The 17544-nt window shown below is 47.0% G+C and overlaps 1 protein-coding gene across 6 annotated transcripts in view; it reads right to left on the bottom strand.

Annotated features, from left to right (window-relative positions):
- Positions 1-3926: 3926 nt before the first annotated feature.
- Positions 3927-17544, bottom strand: part of LOC147006456 (zinc finger CW-type PWWP domain protein 2-like) — an 18498-nt gene continuing 4880 nt past the window's right edge. For 2 of the 6 annotated variants that reach the window (XM_085868749.1, XM_085868751.1), the window contains exons 3-4: positions 17473-17544; positions 9928-10908 (exon numbers count right to left, since the gene is read on the bottom strand). The exon at positions 17473-17544 is cut by the window's right edge and continues 88 nt beyond it. In XM_085868749.1, the coding sequence (XP_085724875.1) occupies positions 10723-10908; positions 17473-17544 (258 nt within the window). In that variant the 3' untranslated portion in view covers positions 9928-10722. Of the gene's footprint in view, positions 5252-5386; positions 10909-15777; positions 16745-17472 lie in introns of those variants that run through there. The other 4 variants (XR_015054818.1, XR_015054819.1, XR_015054817.1 and 1 more) reach the window with 4 other exon arrangements.

The following is a 17544-nucleotide window of genomic DNA, read 5'->3' as shown; positions in this document are numbered from 1 at the left end:
ACTTGTGGGAGAGCACCTTGTCCAGGCACCAGTTTTTCTTGCTCCACCACCAAACCCTTTAGTGTGCTCTCTTACCTTTGGGGATATGCTGCAGAAGCTTAAAGTAAACCATCAGCGACTTCACATTCATGTTTTTCTTTGATCAATGACTGGCACAATGATCTCTTTGGGACTCCTCAAAGCCAGACGAATGTGAAACCAATATATTGTTACGGTTGTGGGGGTAGATGGAGGAATTTAATGGGAAAGTTGGGATTGAATCGAGTTGTTTGATCCGTGGTCGTGTAGGAAACATCTCGATGTAATTCAGTCGGGAAACTGTGAGCTTTAGTGTTTAGTGTCACCACATGTGTGGTGGTGCGGTGTTTATTAGATAGGGATTAAGGATAATTCCCTCCAGTATGTGATTGCCCCCTGTGACCTATTCCTACGTTTTTGCATTCACAAGCGAGTCAAGAAGGAGTTGCGTTTTATACCAACAACAACCAAAACCACAAGCTTTTTTGCAAGCCAAGCGTGCCGAGCAGGCAGAAGCCCTCCTTCCCAGGTTTTCGTGCGAGCAAGCCACGTCCGAGAGGTGGATGGTTGTTCGGTGTGACGTCGAGGAGAGATCAGGAGTGAACACACGGGAGTGAGCACAGTGAACACACGAGGGACGCGAACGCAGCTCAGAGATGGCCTGTAAGAACAGGGCTTTACGGCTGGCTTTTCTTCGACGCGTGAAGAAGACGGCATGATTCTCGTTTTCATGTTGAGGCAATTTGGTTCGGAGACTGAGCAAGACGCTGGCAATCGACTCTTGGCTGGTCGTGTGAGACTGACCTTGAAGCCTCGTTTATACCACCGAAGGGGACGGCACCATTCTGCAGAGTGCCGTGGACCGGCAAGCGCGATCGACAGGAAGCTGCATGACGGTCTCTGAGCCCTGGTGTTGAATTCCGTCTACACGTGCAGGACGAAGTGCCTCGATTCCAAAGTTCCACAGAGACCATCTCTGGACAAGCAAAGTGCCAGAATAGAGGATTTTATTTTATTTTGTTTTCCCCTTGTCTGTATTTGTCTGTGTGTAGAGGCACCTCGACTTTAGGTTTTATTTACTTCACGTTATTATTATTACATTTTGAATTACCCTTGTAAATATTTATATTGTCATTAAATCCCGCGTTTATTTTCAGTGGATGTGTCCGTGTAATTGTCGTGGGGTTAGAGTATAAACCCCTTGTGCTGTGCATACATCTGTTCCATCGGTCCGCCAGTGCCGATTGCCCCTCCTGCGAGCGCCATTGTGTCTGAGGACCAACGTGTCCGCTTCCGCAGGAAAACCGCTCGGCTATCCAGACTGGCTGGTGTTAACCGCCATCCACCACAATTGGGTCGGGGGGATTAACCGACAATATTTCATAAATCATTGGTTATCACTCGACGAAAATTTAACTCGAAATAAAATAATTTCTGACTTGTGAACTCTGTATGAGTGCCAACCCTCTTTTCCACCTTTCCAAGTTAGCGGTGATAGCTGACAGGCACCCTGACATTTGTGCTTTCTAAAGCACACGTCTACAACCTTAGATTGTGGACGGAGATTGTGTATACAGTATTCAACCCCCGTTTGTTTATCTTTGTTTGTGAGCAGGATCTCTCAAATAGTTGTGGATGGATTTGGAAGAAACTTGGTGGACAGTTGGGTGTGCAACAAGGAAGAACTGAGCCGATTTTGGTGAAGATCCATATCTGAATACTGGAATTATTTAAGTGATTCTACACAATCGAGAGATAGTGCTAAAAACGACACACAGTATTGTACAATATCTCAAAAAGTCGTGGACAGATTATGACAAAACTTGGTGGATGAATGGGGCCGGTGACGAGAACAAGCCGCTGAGATTTTGTTGAAGATCCAGATGCACATCTGGCCTATCAGTGGGATACATAACATAAAGTGTTCGGCCTGGCAGAGGTGTGCGCTCTACTGAGTGCAATTCTCGTCCAACATATTTTTCCTCAACTTTTGAAGCTTAAATTCCTGTCATCTTTTCTTTTCATCACACCGAATGCTTTTTTCCTCAAGTACTCCCACCCTTCTTTGTGATCTTCACTTCCTGTAACCTCCACCACCCTCAACCCCTTTCCTCTTTCCTCTTTCTCTCTCTCTCTCTCTCTTTCTCTCTCTCTCTCTCTCTTTCTCTCTCTCTCTCTCTCTCTCTCTCTCTCTCTCTCTCTCTCTCTCTCTCTCTCTCTCTCTCTCCCACTTCCAACAGGCTCGACGTGAGGCAGGTCAAAACCCACCAGGTAGAGACCGAAACTCAGCCACAATTTTGGTCAGACATGCAGTTGCCGAGATGACTGGGGTGGGGTAGATCCCCAGAGACTTGCTCACTCACTCAGCTTTCCAGAAGACCTCACTCGGGTTGACAGAGATGATATCACAGTCACCGTGATTTATTTGGACCCAAATGGTTTTGGTCGGCATTCATGATTACCATCAAGTACTACAAGCTTAATTTTATTTTTTTCAGCGGTTGATGCAAATTTATCTCATCATTTGTCAAGTTCTCTTCGGTTCAAAATCTTGAAATAACCGAACTTCTGACATGGCTTGTTGAAGCCATCTGTGTCAAAAAAACAAAACAGCTGCCAAAGAAATGGCAGAATTTGAACATACTTTGACAAGTGTAGTGTCTGCAACATTGTAACTTTCATCAGCACCTTGTAAAGCTGTGAATTTGTGGTTCAGTGAAGCTTTTACTTGAGATGCAGTTGAGTCTGGTTGCGTGTTTATTTGTTTTGTTTGCACTTGCACATTATGCTCATTTTGGGTGTCAGGTGAATTTTTTTTTAAACTTTATGTTATTCCTGAAAAGATGAGAACAACTTTTTTTTTGTTCATGAAGTTGTTATTTATTATGTAAAAGTACGAGTTTCCTTAATTATCTTTGCAAGTTCTGACACAAAGCTGCGGATCCCTTTCAGGCTATTGCTATCCTCTTTGGTTTGGTTCGCATGTCTTCCAGGCTCGATGAAAACTGTCATTTTGAATGTAAATGCTGCTTTATCTCAAATAAGGCCATATTTTGGTGGTTAAATGAAGCAGTGGGGTATGTGGTGGAAATTAACACAAAAGAGAAAGCACTTTATCATCTAATAGATCATTTATTGTGTAAACACACGTGTGGAGAGAAAGGCTAAATTGTCTCAAGTGTACAAGCACATCTCTGACTCTGAGGGAGGATACATGGTATTTATATGATTGGAAATAGGGATGGGGTAAAGCTTCAAAGCGTTCTGGTTAATCAATTCCAGACTACAAGAAAGCTCTGTTAAACAAAAGTCCTACAAAGCAAAGATAAAAACAATTCTATACATCACAAAACACGAGCCCGCCCGTTGGTGCATAAACGATGACTGGATTGGGGCATTATTTCAATTAGATCGGGCCAAATCATAAATGGCCATAACTTGGGAAACACCTGGGAAACATATTCAGGTCTCCAGCGTCAATTGTGACGACATATCAAATGAAGAAGAATTGTGACGCCCCCCTCTCTCTCGCCCCTCCTCTTTCGCCCCTCTCTCTCGCCCCCAATCTCACCCCCCTCTCTCGCCCCTCCTCTTTCGCCCCTCTCTCTCGTCCCCAATCTCACCCCCCTCTCTCGCCCCTCCTCTCTCCCCCTCTCTTGAATTGTGACGCCCCCTCTCTTTCACCCGTCTTTCCCTCCCCTCTCTTTCCTTCTCTCTCACCCCTCCTCTCTCTCTCCCCCCTCCCTCACCCCGAGTCTCACCCCTCCTCTCTCGCCCCTCTCTCACACCCCCTCTCACACCCCCTCTCCCGTCCCCTCTCTCTCTCTCTCTCGTCCCCACTCCCACTCCCTCCCCCTCTCTCCCCCCTAGTGTCGCCCTTCCTCTCTCGCCCCTCTCTCTCGCCCCCACTCTCATCCCCTCTCTCCCGTCCCCCCTCTCTCGCAGATATTGGTCGACAGATAAATGGCCGTAACTTGGAAACCGCTCGTCCGATTAATATCAAACCTCGAAAAGGCACATTCACGGGTCCCCAGCAATATTCCTGGCAAGTTTCAATCATATCCGACCGTCAATCGTGCAAAAAAATAACAAATACATAAACAAACATTAATTGTGACGTCATTCGTGACGTCATTGCACCGTATCTTGTCATTGGTCGACACATAAATGGCCATAACTTGGGAACGGCTTATCCGATCAATATCAAACCTTGAAAAGGCACATCCACGGGTCCCCAGCAATATTCCTGGCAAGTTTCAATCAGATCGGACCGTCAATCGTGCAAAAATTTTCAATAAATAATAAATAAATAAACAAATAAACATTAATTGTGACGTCATTCGTGATGCCATAGCAACGTGTCCTGTCATTGGTCGACAGATAAGTGGCCATAACTTGGGAACCGCTCGTCTGATCGATATCAAACCTCGAAAAGGCACATCCGCGGGTCCCTGGCAATATTCCTGGCAAGTTTCAATCAGATCGGACCGGCGGTCGTCGAGAAACGGCGGTCGCAGGCAAACAGACAGAAAAACAGACAGACACACACACACAGAGATTGCTGGAATTATAGATATATGTGAGTAACAAGATGAAGTAATGAAGGAATGCGTGCCTTGCTTCAGGGCACGCGTGCACAGAGAAACTTTAATTTACATAGGCAAGATAAGGATGACCTCAGCAGGCCAGTGGAGCACCTGTTTAAACAGATAGGGTGTAGCCTCGCAACACAATGAGAAGTCTATTGCCTCAGCAGGCTGATGAGACTCCTGTTTTACAATCAAAATAAGATATAACTTTTCAATACAATGAGAAGGCAGAGTTCATGAGAAGGCAGAGTTTATATAAACGAACTTTGCAGCTGTTGCCCGAATTCAAGGTTCAATTAGAGTATTAGACAAATCTCCTTGCCAAAACATTTGAACATTATTGATGAAATCTCCCTGGCATTGTAAGTTTTAACTCTTATCGTTATTATTTTCTTTTCTTTTCCACGGTTTCTCCGAGAGGAACTCCGATGTTTGTTCTGCAAGAACAAACTCCGCGAGAGATTTAAATTTATCTCCAGCTTGCAACAAGACCAGCTTCCCCAGCACCACCCAGACTTGCGCTCCATGTGGGGGTCATCATTTTAGCGAGTGAAGGTAACCGCCATTTTCTTGGGGTGCCGCCACCTCTCCTTGTCTCATTTCCATGGAGTTGGGGCACCCAGGTAGTCTGCAGGAAGGGAGTTCTGCGCACACCGAATGTACCCAACAGGTAATCACCTTGTCTTATGCTTATAATTCACAATCCATTTGAGCAAGCCATCCCAATTCCCCCTCCATGTCCATATTTATTGCATCCTCATTGTTTTGATTCCCCTTACCAGTCATTCAATCGTTTCTCATTCAACTGTACCAACTGTTGGATCCTCTGAAAAAGATTTTCATCAACCTTTGGAGCACGTGTGTTTGACGATCCCTGTTCCTCATGAAGTCCCACCAACATGGTGTCTCGACTCGATTTTACACTTTGTACTTGATTTTCTGGATCTTCATGGTCGTTCAGGGATGGATGGTCTGGAGCGGCTTCATGTGCCACCATCGCTGTAACTGTGGAAAACTGTCTCATACACACTCCAATTACTGCGCTGATACATGCAATAATAACGATAGCGGCTATCAATATCACTAGTGTGGTTTGGCTCGCTGCGCTCTCCTCTCTACACGTTGATGGAAAGATACATGCCAAGAGTACGGAATTAATATCCATACGTAATTACTAGACAGGAAGCAACCGACGTTCAAAGAATACGTAATTAATAGACACTAATTGGTACCTGTGGAAATTGGTGGAGTGACAGCACTTCAGAGTAGACTACGTTTCTTGTCAGGAAAGGATGGTTTGTTGGGGTCCATGTTGCGCAGAAACATTATTGGAGCATTGACCTTCAAGCTCATTTTGTTTGGAGGCATTCCAGAAATGTTGATTGCACTTATAAACTCTTGGAAAGAGATTTGCCTGGTTTTGGTCAGCTACAGAATCAGCACGGACCAAGACTGTCTTGGATCCTGGGAGTTGTGCCATTATGACTTCATTTAGTCTGTCAACGTCATTATTTGTGGATGTGAGGATGGCTCTCTCCATTAAGCCACAGTGGATCAGTGTGGCTAATCAACTCCAGCAGTAACATGGTTGATGACTTCCTCTTCTGATTTGGCACAGAGATGTGATGGAAGCTCAATGGTATCATGGTATAAATGGTGGTCAACACTTGGAAGACAGCCTTCCCCTGAACCGATCAGCCATTGTGCATACTGGTTGGTACGTTCTCGATCTGCAGTATTACCCTGAGATGCGGCAGCTTCAATGTGCATGTCGGTTCGCAAATGCAACTTTACACAATGTTGCCAGAGAGAAGACTTGGTTTGAGGCAGGAGTTGACGATGTCAGGTTGGCGACCTCTTCTGACCACAGGAAGACTGCCTGAAATCCCCAGCAAGAATGAGCAGCTTTCCTCCAAAAACGGCATCATAGCTCATGATATCTTCAAGGGTCCTGTCTTGAGCTTCAAGTGGAAATCTATGGCTCATGGGAGCTTCATCCCAGACCAAAAGGTCAGCTGCTTGAACGAGGTGGCCATTGAAGTCTCGGGAGCTGAGGTTACACATTGAGGTTGCTTGGGGTGGGATAGGAAACATACCAACAATGAGCTGTTCTTCTCAGCTTCAGGAGGGTGGCTGCTATGCCAGACGAGGCTGTAGCAAGGGCTATACCTTGACTTTTTCTGACATATGCTGGGATTGTGTTGAGTAGGAACGTCTTCCCAGTTCCCCCTGGGGCATCAATGAAGATCAAACCTCCTTTGTTGTTGATCTTTTTTTTATTGTTTGAAATGCGTGAGTCTGGTATGCATTTAGTTGATTGATGCGCTCATAGAATGTATATTTAGCATCAGGGTCGAACTCATCAGCAGTGAGGTCAAGGTGGTTGTGCTGGCTTCTGTTTGCTGTGGGAAGGCCAAAGTCAGTTGTTGTTTTGTTGTATGGCTGGAGTCTGTGGTCAAGGTCACACAAAAGGTCATTATGTGCTGCTGCTTCTGCTGCCTCTGGTGGCAGTTGCTGCTGATGCCGCCTGCACTTGAAATCATCAGCTAAGTGTGAACCATGGTCTTTGCACAGCTTCAGTGGATTATCTGGCTCGCAGAAAAGGAGAACGCTTCCAAATAGTCCTCGAATGCTTGCTGGTTTCTGTGTTTGTGCAGCCTCAGTGAGGCATTGATGCCACTCGTTGTCATATTGGAGAAGGTTCAGCTGGACACATGCCTCTTTGAAAGTTGGATAGGTAGTACCCTGGATTATGTGCAAATCTTCAAAACTGGTAGACCCAGATTTAGGGTGAAGAAGAAGGCGTATGTAAAATGTCTCTCCTTGATTTGTATGAACTGTGAAGACTCTCTCGCTCTCTCTCTCTCTCTCTCTCTCTCTCTCTCTCTCTCTCTCTCTCTCTCTCTCTCTCTCTCTCTCTCTCTCTCTCTCTCTCTCTCTCTCTCTCTCTCTCTCTCTCTCTCTCTCTCTCTCTCTCTCTCTCTCTCTCTCTCTCTCTCTCCTTCTGCAGGGCGCTCAAGGTCCGCCAGCAACCCCCTTCTGGTAAAACTACTTAAATCACGAACCACTGCTCACCTTCACTCTTTCATTCCTCTTTTATCCCACCTGTGAAACCAACTTTCACACTCTCTTCAATCTCATTCTTCCTTACAGGTGTTCAGGACACCTGTTCACTACTATCTCAGTTCACCCTCATCGAAAATCACGATCTTTTCTGCACCCGTTAAACCATCCTGGAGCCCTTCCAAAATTCTGCTTATCTATCCATATTGTCCACCCTTCGCATTCTCTATTAGTCCTCGTCATTACCTGCATCCCTTTTTTGTCTATCTCCATCTACCTTCTACCTCTGGTTCACTGTTGGTGTTTCCCCCTTTCTCCTGCTGTTCCTTTATTGTGCTGTGTTCAGATTTTGTTCTGTGTCATAGCTCTTCTACGAGTCTCGAACATGTGAAAGCAAATAAACTATCAGATTGAATTGATAAGGTGTTGAGAGAGCACAAGCTCGATTGATAAAATGGCCTCTTCCTGCATCCAAGTCCCTCGTATTCCTGACGTTTATCTTGAACAACTTTGGCACAAAAAATATATTTTTTCAATTTAATTTGATTGATTTTTCCCTGAAACTGGAAGCATGTGACGTCATAGCCGAATACAATATTTGAAACCTGACAGGTACCGAGGGTACAAATTCAGAAAAGCAAAAAAAAGGGGGGACGTTTACCCTTCTTCCCTGCAGTGATGAATCGGTGTTACAAATCAACTTACAAACAACATCAAGCAGGAGAGTGGGGGGTCATCGCAAACACAATGATGAGATAAAGAACTCGAGTTCATAGAACACCTCACACTTGGCAATCTTGAGTTAACGGAAAGTGGGCAGCGCCTGCGAGCGGAATATTTGATTGGTTGCGATGACGTAAAATGCAGGTTCCAGCTAAACGGAAGGTTTTGAAATCGCCAAGACGGTGATTTGTGTTCCGCAGTGTTCCGAGTATATAATTCAATTTTGAAATAAAATTAAGATTTTATGTTCGTGCAAAATAAAAAAATTGGAAGTTTACCACCGTTGATGCACCGTCTATTACACCACCTTATTTGACATGTTACATTCGTTCATTGTGCCTGTTCTTTGTGTCCTTTATAACGTCCTTTAAAAAAAACCAGCAAGTTTCCTGTTTGGAATGATTTTGAGCTTTGTTTGACTGCCAGACAGGCAGACTTAATAAAAATATCACCTCACTCCTCTGTGCGCATGTGCGATCCGGACAAAGTACTGGACGGTACAATTAAAGTATTAGACGGTACTATTAAAGTGCAAGTTAGTTTTCTGATTCATGTTCGTGTTCAAAATATAACGTTCAATTGAAATGAAGTCCTTCCCCCATCATAAACTGACGTTTGTGGATAGACAGACAGACAGACAGACAGACAGACAGACAGACAGAGAGACAAAGGGAAGGAATTACTGAACCCCGCTTTTCGATTTGCACGAACGAGGTAATAATGTTGAGATCAGGTGAAATCCGCACTGATTGGAATCAAGTTCTGTCCACACCGATCTTGGCAGAGAAGAGTTTATTGCACACCAAAGTACATATGCGCATATGGAGAGACAGGCCAGCTCAGTAGTCAGTTCAGCCCTGCTCTGTCAAGCTTAGTTCAGCTTTGCCTTATATTTCCAATTTTACTCTGACCCTTGTATGACCACCTGCCAACATGATTCATCCTGTTTACTTCATAAACTTCCATTAGGAGAGTTCAAAAGCACAGAATTCGTTATTTTCCCATTGGCTCTGCAGCTGTCTTTCATTATATTGACTAATAGCAAGGCCTATTTTCTGTTATTATCCTGCTTCGGCCAGTGCAAAGCAAGATCACTTTACTTTGTGCTGGGATTCAAAAGCCTTTGTTACTTCCTGAGTGTTCAACAAGGCCATCTGTTCTCTCTTCTTCTTCTTTCGGCTGCTCCCGTTAGGGGAAATCGCCACAGCGGATCATCCGTTATGATCCGCATAGTGATTTGGCACATGTTTTACGCCGGATGCCCTTCCTGCCGCAACCCTGGTCACCTCTTACGACACAGGGATATGCCATCTGTTCTCTCTCTAGCTTGCTAATTGTTGACAGGGTTTGACCTTTCCTTGACCCTGCAAAGGCCATCTGTCCTCTCCATCTAACATTGCTAAACGTGCACAGGGTTTGGCCTTTTCTTGAACCAGCAAAGGCCAGCTTTTAGCAAGAACAATGATGATTTGCTTGGGACATATACAGTGTCTCCACAATAACAACAACAGACATTTAACAACACGTAGCCTCATCAGGGTATCGTCCAAATCCATGCGCTGTCTTTATCGAACATGGAGGACACACAGGGAAGAAAAAGAACCCTGTAGATCGAATCACCTGTTTTGTTGAAGGATGAACATACCATCTCAGTAGTTTACGTACGTATTATCAAGGCGGTGTACACGTTGTGCGTGAAGGTTATGAGGCTTACCGTTTGTAAACACAAACTCAACTATCTCCCTCCAAACATGTTTCCCAATCCAATCAGCTTGTAAATATTGGTAACAGTCATCAGACCGTTCCGGTTGCCCGGTACGAATCCGGCGAGCGGACATCACAGTTACATAAAAGCATCCCTATGCCATTTGTGTACCTGTTGTTGTTCCTTCTTTTTATAACCATTTCTTCGCAGACAAAAGAGCGTAATTGTGCATTAAATCTGCAATGAGAAAGCATTTTCACCATGGAGAGGATCGCCAGGCTACATAGATTACAGTAGATCGAAAAATTAACAATCTATGTTAAAGTAGATTTGCGTATAACACTCACAAACTCACAGCCCAATTACAACAACAACCTGTCCCGTCCCTTCGGGTGCAGGTTAGGATAATGACCCGGTTAATCCCACGGTTTAACATCACCAAGTTCCGGGATCATCAGACGCGCTTATCCGAGATAACCTGAGGGTAAAGAAACCATTGTGTGCTGCCTTGTGAACTGTGACAGCAATTAGCAAAGCATCAATTAACGATTGTTCACCTCGTACTGATGATTGAAAGGAGTTTATATAGAAGGAAGACTTTTAAACGAAAATAATAAATCACAATCATCTTGGAAGATAACTACAGTTAACGTAAGATCGTATTTCGGGGTCATTGGTTCGCAGTAACTCGATGAACCAATGCATACCTGGATTTGTGCAACACCTTTCTTTCAAAGGCAGGTATGATAATCTCATTGCTTCCATCATTGCACGTTTCCACTTACAACAAAGTTTGTCTGTGCTGTTCACCTGGCGAGAAGGAAAGAGAGGGGGAGAGAATTAGGGGAGAAGAAGGGGGAGGAGAGAGGGAGAGAGAGGTGGGGAGAAATAGAGAAAGGGGGAAAGTTAGGGGCAGGGAGAGAGATGGGGGAGTGGGTGAAGGAGAGGAAGAGAGGGGGTGGGGTGAGAGTGAGAGAGAGACGGGGAGGGAGGAAAGGGTGGGGTGAGAGAGAGAGAGAGAGAGAGAGAGAGAGAGAGAGAGAGAGAGAGAGAGAGAGAGAGAGAGAGAGAGAGAGAGAGAGAGAGGTTGAATGAGGAAATGTGGGGTGAGAGAGAGAGAGAGAGAGAGAGAGAGAGAGAGAGAGAGAGAGAGAGAGAGAGAGAGAGAGAGAGAGAGAGAGAGAGAGAGAGAGAGAGAGAGAGAGAGAGAGAGAGAGAAGGTTGAATGAGGAAATGTGGGGTGAGAGAGAGAGAGAGAGAGAGAGAGAGAGAGAGAGAGAGAGAGAGAGAGAGAGAGAGAGAGAGAGAGAGAGAGAGAGAGAGAGAGAGAGAGAGAGAGAGAGAGAGAGAGAGAGAGAGAGAGAGAGAGAGAGAGAGAGAGAGAGAGAGAGAGAGAGAGAGAGAGAGAGAGAGAGAGAGAGAGCGAAGGGGGAGGGAGGAAAGGGTGGGGTGAGAGAGAGAGAGTAGGGGGAGGGAGAAAAGGGTGGGGTGAGAGTGAGAGAGAGTAGGGAAGGGAGGAAGGGTGGGGTGAGAGAAAGAAGGTTGAAGGAGGAAATGTGGGGTGAGAAAGAGAGCGGAGGGGGAGGGAGGAAAGGGTGGGGTGAGAGAGAGAGAGGGAGAGAGAGAGAGAGAGAGAGAGAGAGAGAGAGAGAGAGAGAGAGAGAGAGAGAGAGAGAGAGAGAGAGAGAGAGAGAGAGTGTGTGTGGAAGCATGCGGACTTGGAGTTGAGATAAGGGGAGGGATGCGGACTCGGAGTTGGGGGGTGAGTGGAGTCGGGCTTGGAGATGGTGGGGTGGAGGGATGCGGACATGAAGTTGGGAGAGATGGAGTCTTGCTGACGTGGGGTTGGGAGGGGGGAGGGATGCGGACTTGGGGTTGATTTCAGGGGAGGGATGCGGACTTGGAGTTGGGAGGGTGGAGGGATGCGGACATGAAGTTCAGACAGCTGGGGGGATGTGGAGGGGGGAGGGGGGGGGGGAGCGGACCTGCAGTTGAGATAAGGGGAAGGATGCAGAGTTGGAGTTGGTAGTGTGGAGGGATGCAGACGTGAGGTTCAGATAGATGGAGGAATGTGGAGATGAGAGGGGGAGAGATGCGGACTTGGAGTTGGCAGGGTGGAAGGATGTAGACCTGAAGTTGAGATAGATGGAGGGATGTGGACTTGGAGTTGAGATAAGGGGAGAGATGCAGACTTGGAGATGGGAGATGAGAAGGATGCAGACTTGGAGTTCGCAGGGCGAAGTGATGCGGACATGAAATTGAGATAGATGGAGGGATGCAGACTTGGAGTTGGGAGGTGTAGAGGGATGCGGACTTGGAGTTGAGATAGATGGAGGGATGTGGACTTGGAGTTGAGATCAGGGGAGGGATGCGGACTTGGAGTTGAGATCAGGGGAGGGATGCGGACTTGGAGTTGGTCGGGTGTAGGGATGCGGACATGAAGTTGAAATAGATGGAGGGATGCGGACTTGGAGTTGAGATAAGGGGAGAGATGCGGACTTGGAGTTGGGAGGTGAGAAGGATGCGGACTTGGAGTTGGCAGGGGGAAGTGATGCGGACATGAAATTGAGATAGATGGAGGGATGCGGACATGAAGTTGAGAAAGATGGAGGGATGCGGACTTGGAGTTGAGATCAGGGAAGAGATGCGCACTTGGAGTTGGGAGGGTGGAGGGATGCGGACATGAAGTTGAGACAGATGTAGGGATGCGGACTTGGAGTTGGTAGTGTGGAGGGATGCGGACATGAAGTTCAGATAGATGGAGGGATATGGAGTTGGGAGGGGGAGGGATGCGGAACTGAAGTTGTGATAGATGGAGACATGCGGACTTGGAGTTGGTAGGGTGGAGGGATGGGGACTTGGAGTTGAGATAGGGGAGGGATGCAGACTTGGAGTTGGGAGGGTGGAGGGATGGGGACTTGGAGTTGAGATAGGGGAGGGATGCGGACTTGGAGTTGGGAGGGTGGAGGGATGCAGACCTGAAGTTGAGATCGGGGTGGGATGCGGACTTGGAGTTGAGATAAGGGGAGGGATGCGGACTTGGAGTTGGGAGGTTGGAGGGATGCGGACATGAAGTTGAGATAGATGGAGGGATGCGGACTTGGGGCGGGGAGGGGGGAGGAATGCAGACATGACGTTGAGATAGATGGAGGGACGCAGACATGAAGTTCATATAGATGGAGCGATGTGGAGTTGGGAGGGGGAGGGATGCGGACCTGAAGTTGAGATAGATGGAGGGATGCGGACTTGGAGTTGGGAGGGAGGAGGGATGCAGACTAGGTGTTGGTGGGGTGGAGGGATGGGGACTTGGAGTTGAGATAGGGGGAGGATGCGGACTTGGATTTGGTCGGGTGGAGGGATGCGGACAAGAAGTTGAGATCGGGGAAGGGAGGCGGACTTGGAGTTGGGAGGGTGGAGGGATGCGGACATGAAGTTGAGATAGATGGAGGGATGTGGACCTGAAGTTGAGATAGATGAAGGGTTGTGGACTTGGTGTGAGGAGGGGGAGGGATGCGGACTTGGAGTTTGGAGGGTGCAGGGATGCAGACATGAAGTTGAGATCGGGGAGGGTTGTGGAATTGGAGTTAGGAGGGGGAGAAATGCGGACTTGGAGTTGTGAGGGTGGAGGGATGCAGACCTGAAGATGAGATAGGGGGAGGGATGCAGACTTGGAGTTGAGATCAGGGGAGGGATGCAGACTTGGAGTTGAGATAAGGGGAGAGATGTAGACTTGGAGTTGGTAGGGTGGAGGGATGCGGACATGAAGTTGAGATAGATGGAGGGATGTGGACTTGGGGTTGGGAGGAGGGAGGGATGCGGAGTTGGAGTTGGGAGCTGGGAGGGATGCAGACATGAAATTGAGATAGATGGAGGGATGCGGACTTGCAGTTGAGATCAGGGAGGGATTCAGACTTGGAGTTGGTAGGGGGCAGTTCCATAATTTCGGACGTACATTTTGGACACATTATTAAGATACCACAGACACAAAGATTGAGAATATGAAACTTTTATTTGGCCATGATATGACAAGTGTTTAGTAGAAAACAAGTAACAACGAAATAAGCCGGTAGGCGACGAGGGATTTGCGAGGATCGAAGCGCTGGATGCGATGCTTTTCATTCTGACTGATCCACTGACGAAGATTCATTGCCATGACGTATTTGTTTACATACAATTGTTCCTCCACCTGGCAAGATTTTTCCTATTGCGTATTTTGCCAACTGGCACTCCTCATAAAAAATGACGGTAAATATACAACCTATTTTTGAAGGACTACCATTTGAAAAATAATCGGTTTGCTGGTTTGTGCTGTGGAGCCTCGCGTTGCAGACACACACACACACACACACACACACACACACACACACACACACACACACACACACACACACACACACACACACACACACACACACACACACACACACACGGAAAACCCGACAATAAGGGATATGTAGCATATATAGCGAATCCAAAAATAGTGTCAACACCTTAATGACCTTGGAATAATTTAAAAAAATACCATGTGTTCAGACGTAGACAGTAAAAATGAATTTTCTGACTTCATAAGTTCAATTAATTAAAATTTCTGTGGTGTGCAGATTTTTTCAAAAAAAGTGCATTTATAATTTACAATTTTTGAACAGCTTCTACAATTCCCTTCAAAATGATATATAATTTCTGCTGATAATTTCATTTTGAAGGATTGACTTTCTGGTTGACAAATTTATGGAACTGCCCTCGGGTGAAGGGATGCGGACATGGAGTTGAGATAGATGGAGGGATGCGGAGTTAGGAGGGGAGAGGGATGCGGACTTGGAGTTGGGAGGGTGGAGGGATGCTGACATGAAGTTGAGATAGGGGGAAGCATGCGGACTTGGAGTTGAGATCAGGGGAGGGATGCGGCATTGGAGTTTAAATAAGGGGAGAGATGCGGACTTGGAATTGGTAGGGTGGAGGGATGCGGACATGAAGTTGAGATCGATGGAGTGATGCGGACTTGGAGTTGGGAGGGAGGAGGGATGCGGACTTGGTGTTGGTAGGGGGGATGGATGCGGACTTGGAGTTGAGATAGGGGGAGGGATGCGGACATGAAGTTGACATAGATGGAGGGATTCGGACTTGGAGATGGAAGGGCGGAAGGATTCAAACAAGAAGTTGAGATCAGGGGAGGAGAGCATGCGGAGTTGGGAGGGTGGAGGGATGCGGACTTGGAGTTGGGAGGGTTGCATAATATTGTGGTGTTCACGGGACTTGAACAAATCCCGCCAACGTAAGATGAGCCAAAACGCAAGGGTGGCGGTTTTGATCGCTCTATAGCAAACGGGACGAGAAAGGTGGCACGTGGCACTTTCCTGAGTAAATAACGTTTATTTATGTACACACAAGAGTTGATTGGTGTTGATTCGGGCGTGGGGGAAAGTACAAACAATCTCAATGTATGTACAACAAAATGTAAAGAATCAAATAAAATCTGTACACGAAATTCAAACCCTCTAAGGCGCCAGGTACACACACACACACACACAGACACACACACACACATACACACACACACACACACACACACACACACACACACACACACACACACACACAACGTAGCTAGTTCGTCAGGCTTGCCCGTGGTGTTGATGCAAAAGTCATTGGATGTGGGTGCCGGACGAGCTGGCGTTGCACCTGTCAGGGGCAGGAGGCACGGTGGTTCAGATGTTTGCGTGAAACCTTCAGTGCAGAAATGCAGTTCTTGGCCTGTAAGCTCCAGCCAGCCACCGTGGTGGTGTTCTTGATTCGTGGACCTCCTGTGGTGTGGGCCCATACCGCTCACAACCACCAGGGAACCCACTTCATGCGCCAAGAGCGAGCAGAAGAGAGAGGCAGGTCTGCCCACCGTCCGGTCTCGTACCCAGAGCCAGCAGAACACGAGGGCAAAACGAAGAGAGGCACGAGGAAAGAGGAAGGGGCTTCAAGCTTACTCTGCAGCAAAGCCTCGCTTGCTCATTCGTCCTCCGCCAATCGTCATCAGGGGGCGGAACCGTCCGCAAATATATTTCCTCCCTTTCTCTCAATCCTCCAATCAGGCCGCCCCATGCTCCAGGGTCTCTGCAACTCCCAACGGAGCGCCTCATTGATCCTCCGACTGCGGTCCCCCGCCAATCGTCATCAGGGGGCGGAGCCATCGGCAGATATATCTCCTCCCTTTCTCTCAATCCTCCAATCAGGCCACCCCATGCTCCAGGGTTTCTGCAACTCCCAACGGAGCGCCTCATTGATCCTCCGACTGCGGTCCCCCGCCAATCGTCATCAGGGGGCGGAGCCATCCTCAGATATATCTCCTCCCTTTCTCTCAATCCTCCAATCAGGCCGCCCCATGCTCCAGGGTCTGTGCAACTCCCAATGGAGCCCCTCATTGATCCTCCGACTGCGGTCCCCCGCCAATCGTCATCAGGGGGCGGAGCCATCCTCAGATATATCTCCTCCCTTTCTCTCAATCCTCCAATCAGGCCGCCCCATGCTCCAGGGTCTGTGCAACTCCCAATGGAGCGCCTCATTCGTCCTCCGTCTGCGGTCCTCCGCCAATCGTCATCAAGGGGCGGAGCCGTCCGCAGCACCGTTCTTTCACGTCACGGCAAGCCTGCAGGAAATACTAAAAGGGAATACGCATCATCACTTACCCTAACCAGTCTCCCTATCTAATTATGTGACAATTATAATTTCCCCCTTTAAGAAATGGACATTTACCCGACAATCTATCACCACTAAATCCTGACTACATTACGTCGAGATCCTGCTTTTACTCGAACAGCATGGCATACCTAATTACCTAATTAAACATCCTAATTACTCTTTGAATGCATAACCCCCCCGCCCCCGCCTCCCCCTCAGACGTAACAATATATAATATTACAATTTATGTATTCCTTAATGAAATAAATAAATGAACAAATAAGAAATTTGTACGCTTGGTAGAACCTAAATTCAGAGATTTTAATTCATCCCAATCTTCCATTGTTAAAGGATCATTAAAAAATTTCAGCATCCGATCCACATCCGGATCGTGACCAGAAATGTGCGTTTCTTTGGCCGGTCACCTCGATACACAAAAATATTCACAACGGTGAAGAATCACGATAAAATTCCAGTCGCCGGAGCCGCATCTTCACCAAATTCGAATCAATTCATCCTTGTCACACACGCAACCTGTCCACTCCGTCAACAACTTTTTGTCCTTATCGTGCACAACTTTTTTTGAGATATAGTGCTCACAGACAAACAAACGAACAAACATACCGGAGTGAAAACACAACCTGCATCCACCTTCAGTGGAGGGTGATAATGAATAAAAAACTTTTCTCCCAAAAGGTAACCATTTACCTGCAGTTTGCAGAAAGGCTCCACGTTGTGGGTTTGCAACCACCCTGCATCAGTTTGGGGATGTCCGATGAA

The sequence above is a fragment of the Eptatretus burgeri genome, unplaced genomic scaffold, assembly GCF_056783735.1.
Source record: "Eptatretus burgeri isolate ZD-2024b unplaced genomic scaffold, Ebu_testis_v1 Ebu_testis_scaffold_3172, whole genome shotgun sequence".
Taxonomy (NCBI): domain Eukaryota; kingdom Metazoa; phylum Chordata; class Myxini; order Myxiniformes; family Myxinidae; genus Eptatretus; species Eptatretus burgeri.
The sequence above is the reverse complement of the archived record's forward strand: the minus strand, read 5'-3'. Positions and strand labels throughout refer to the sequence as shown.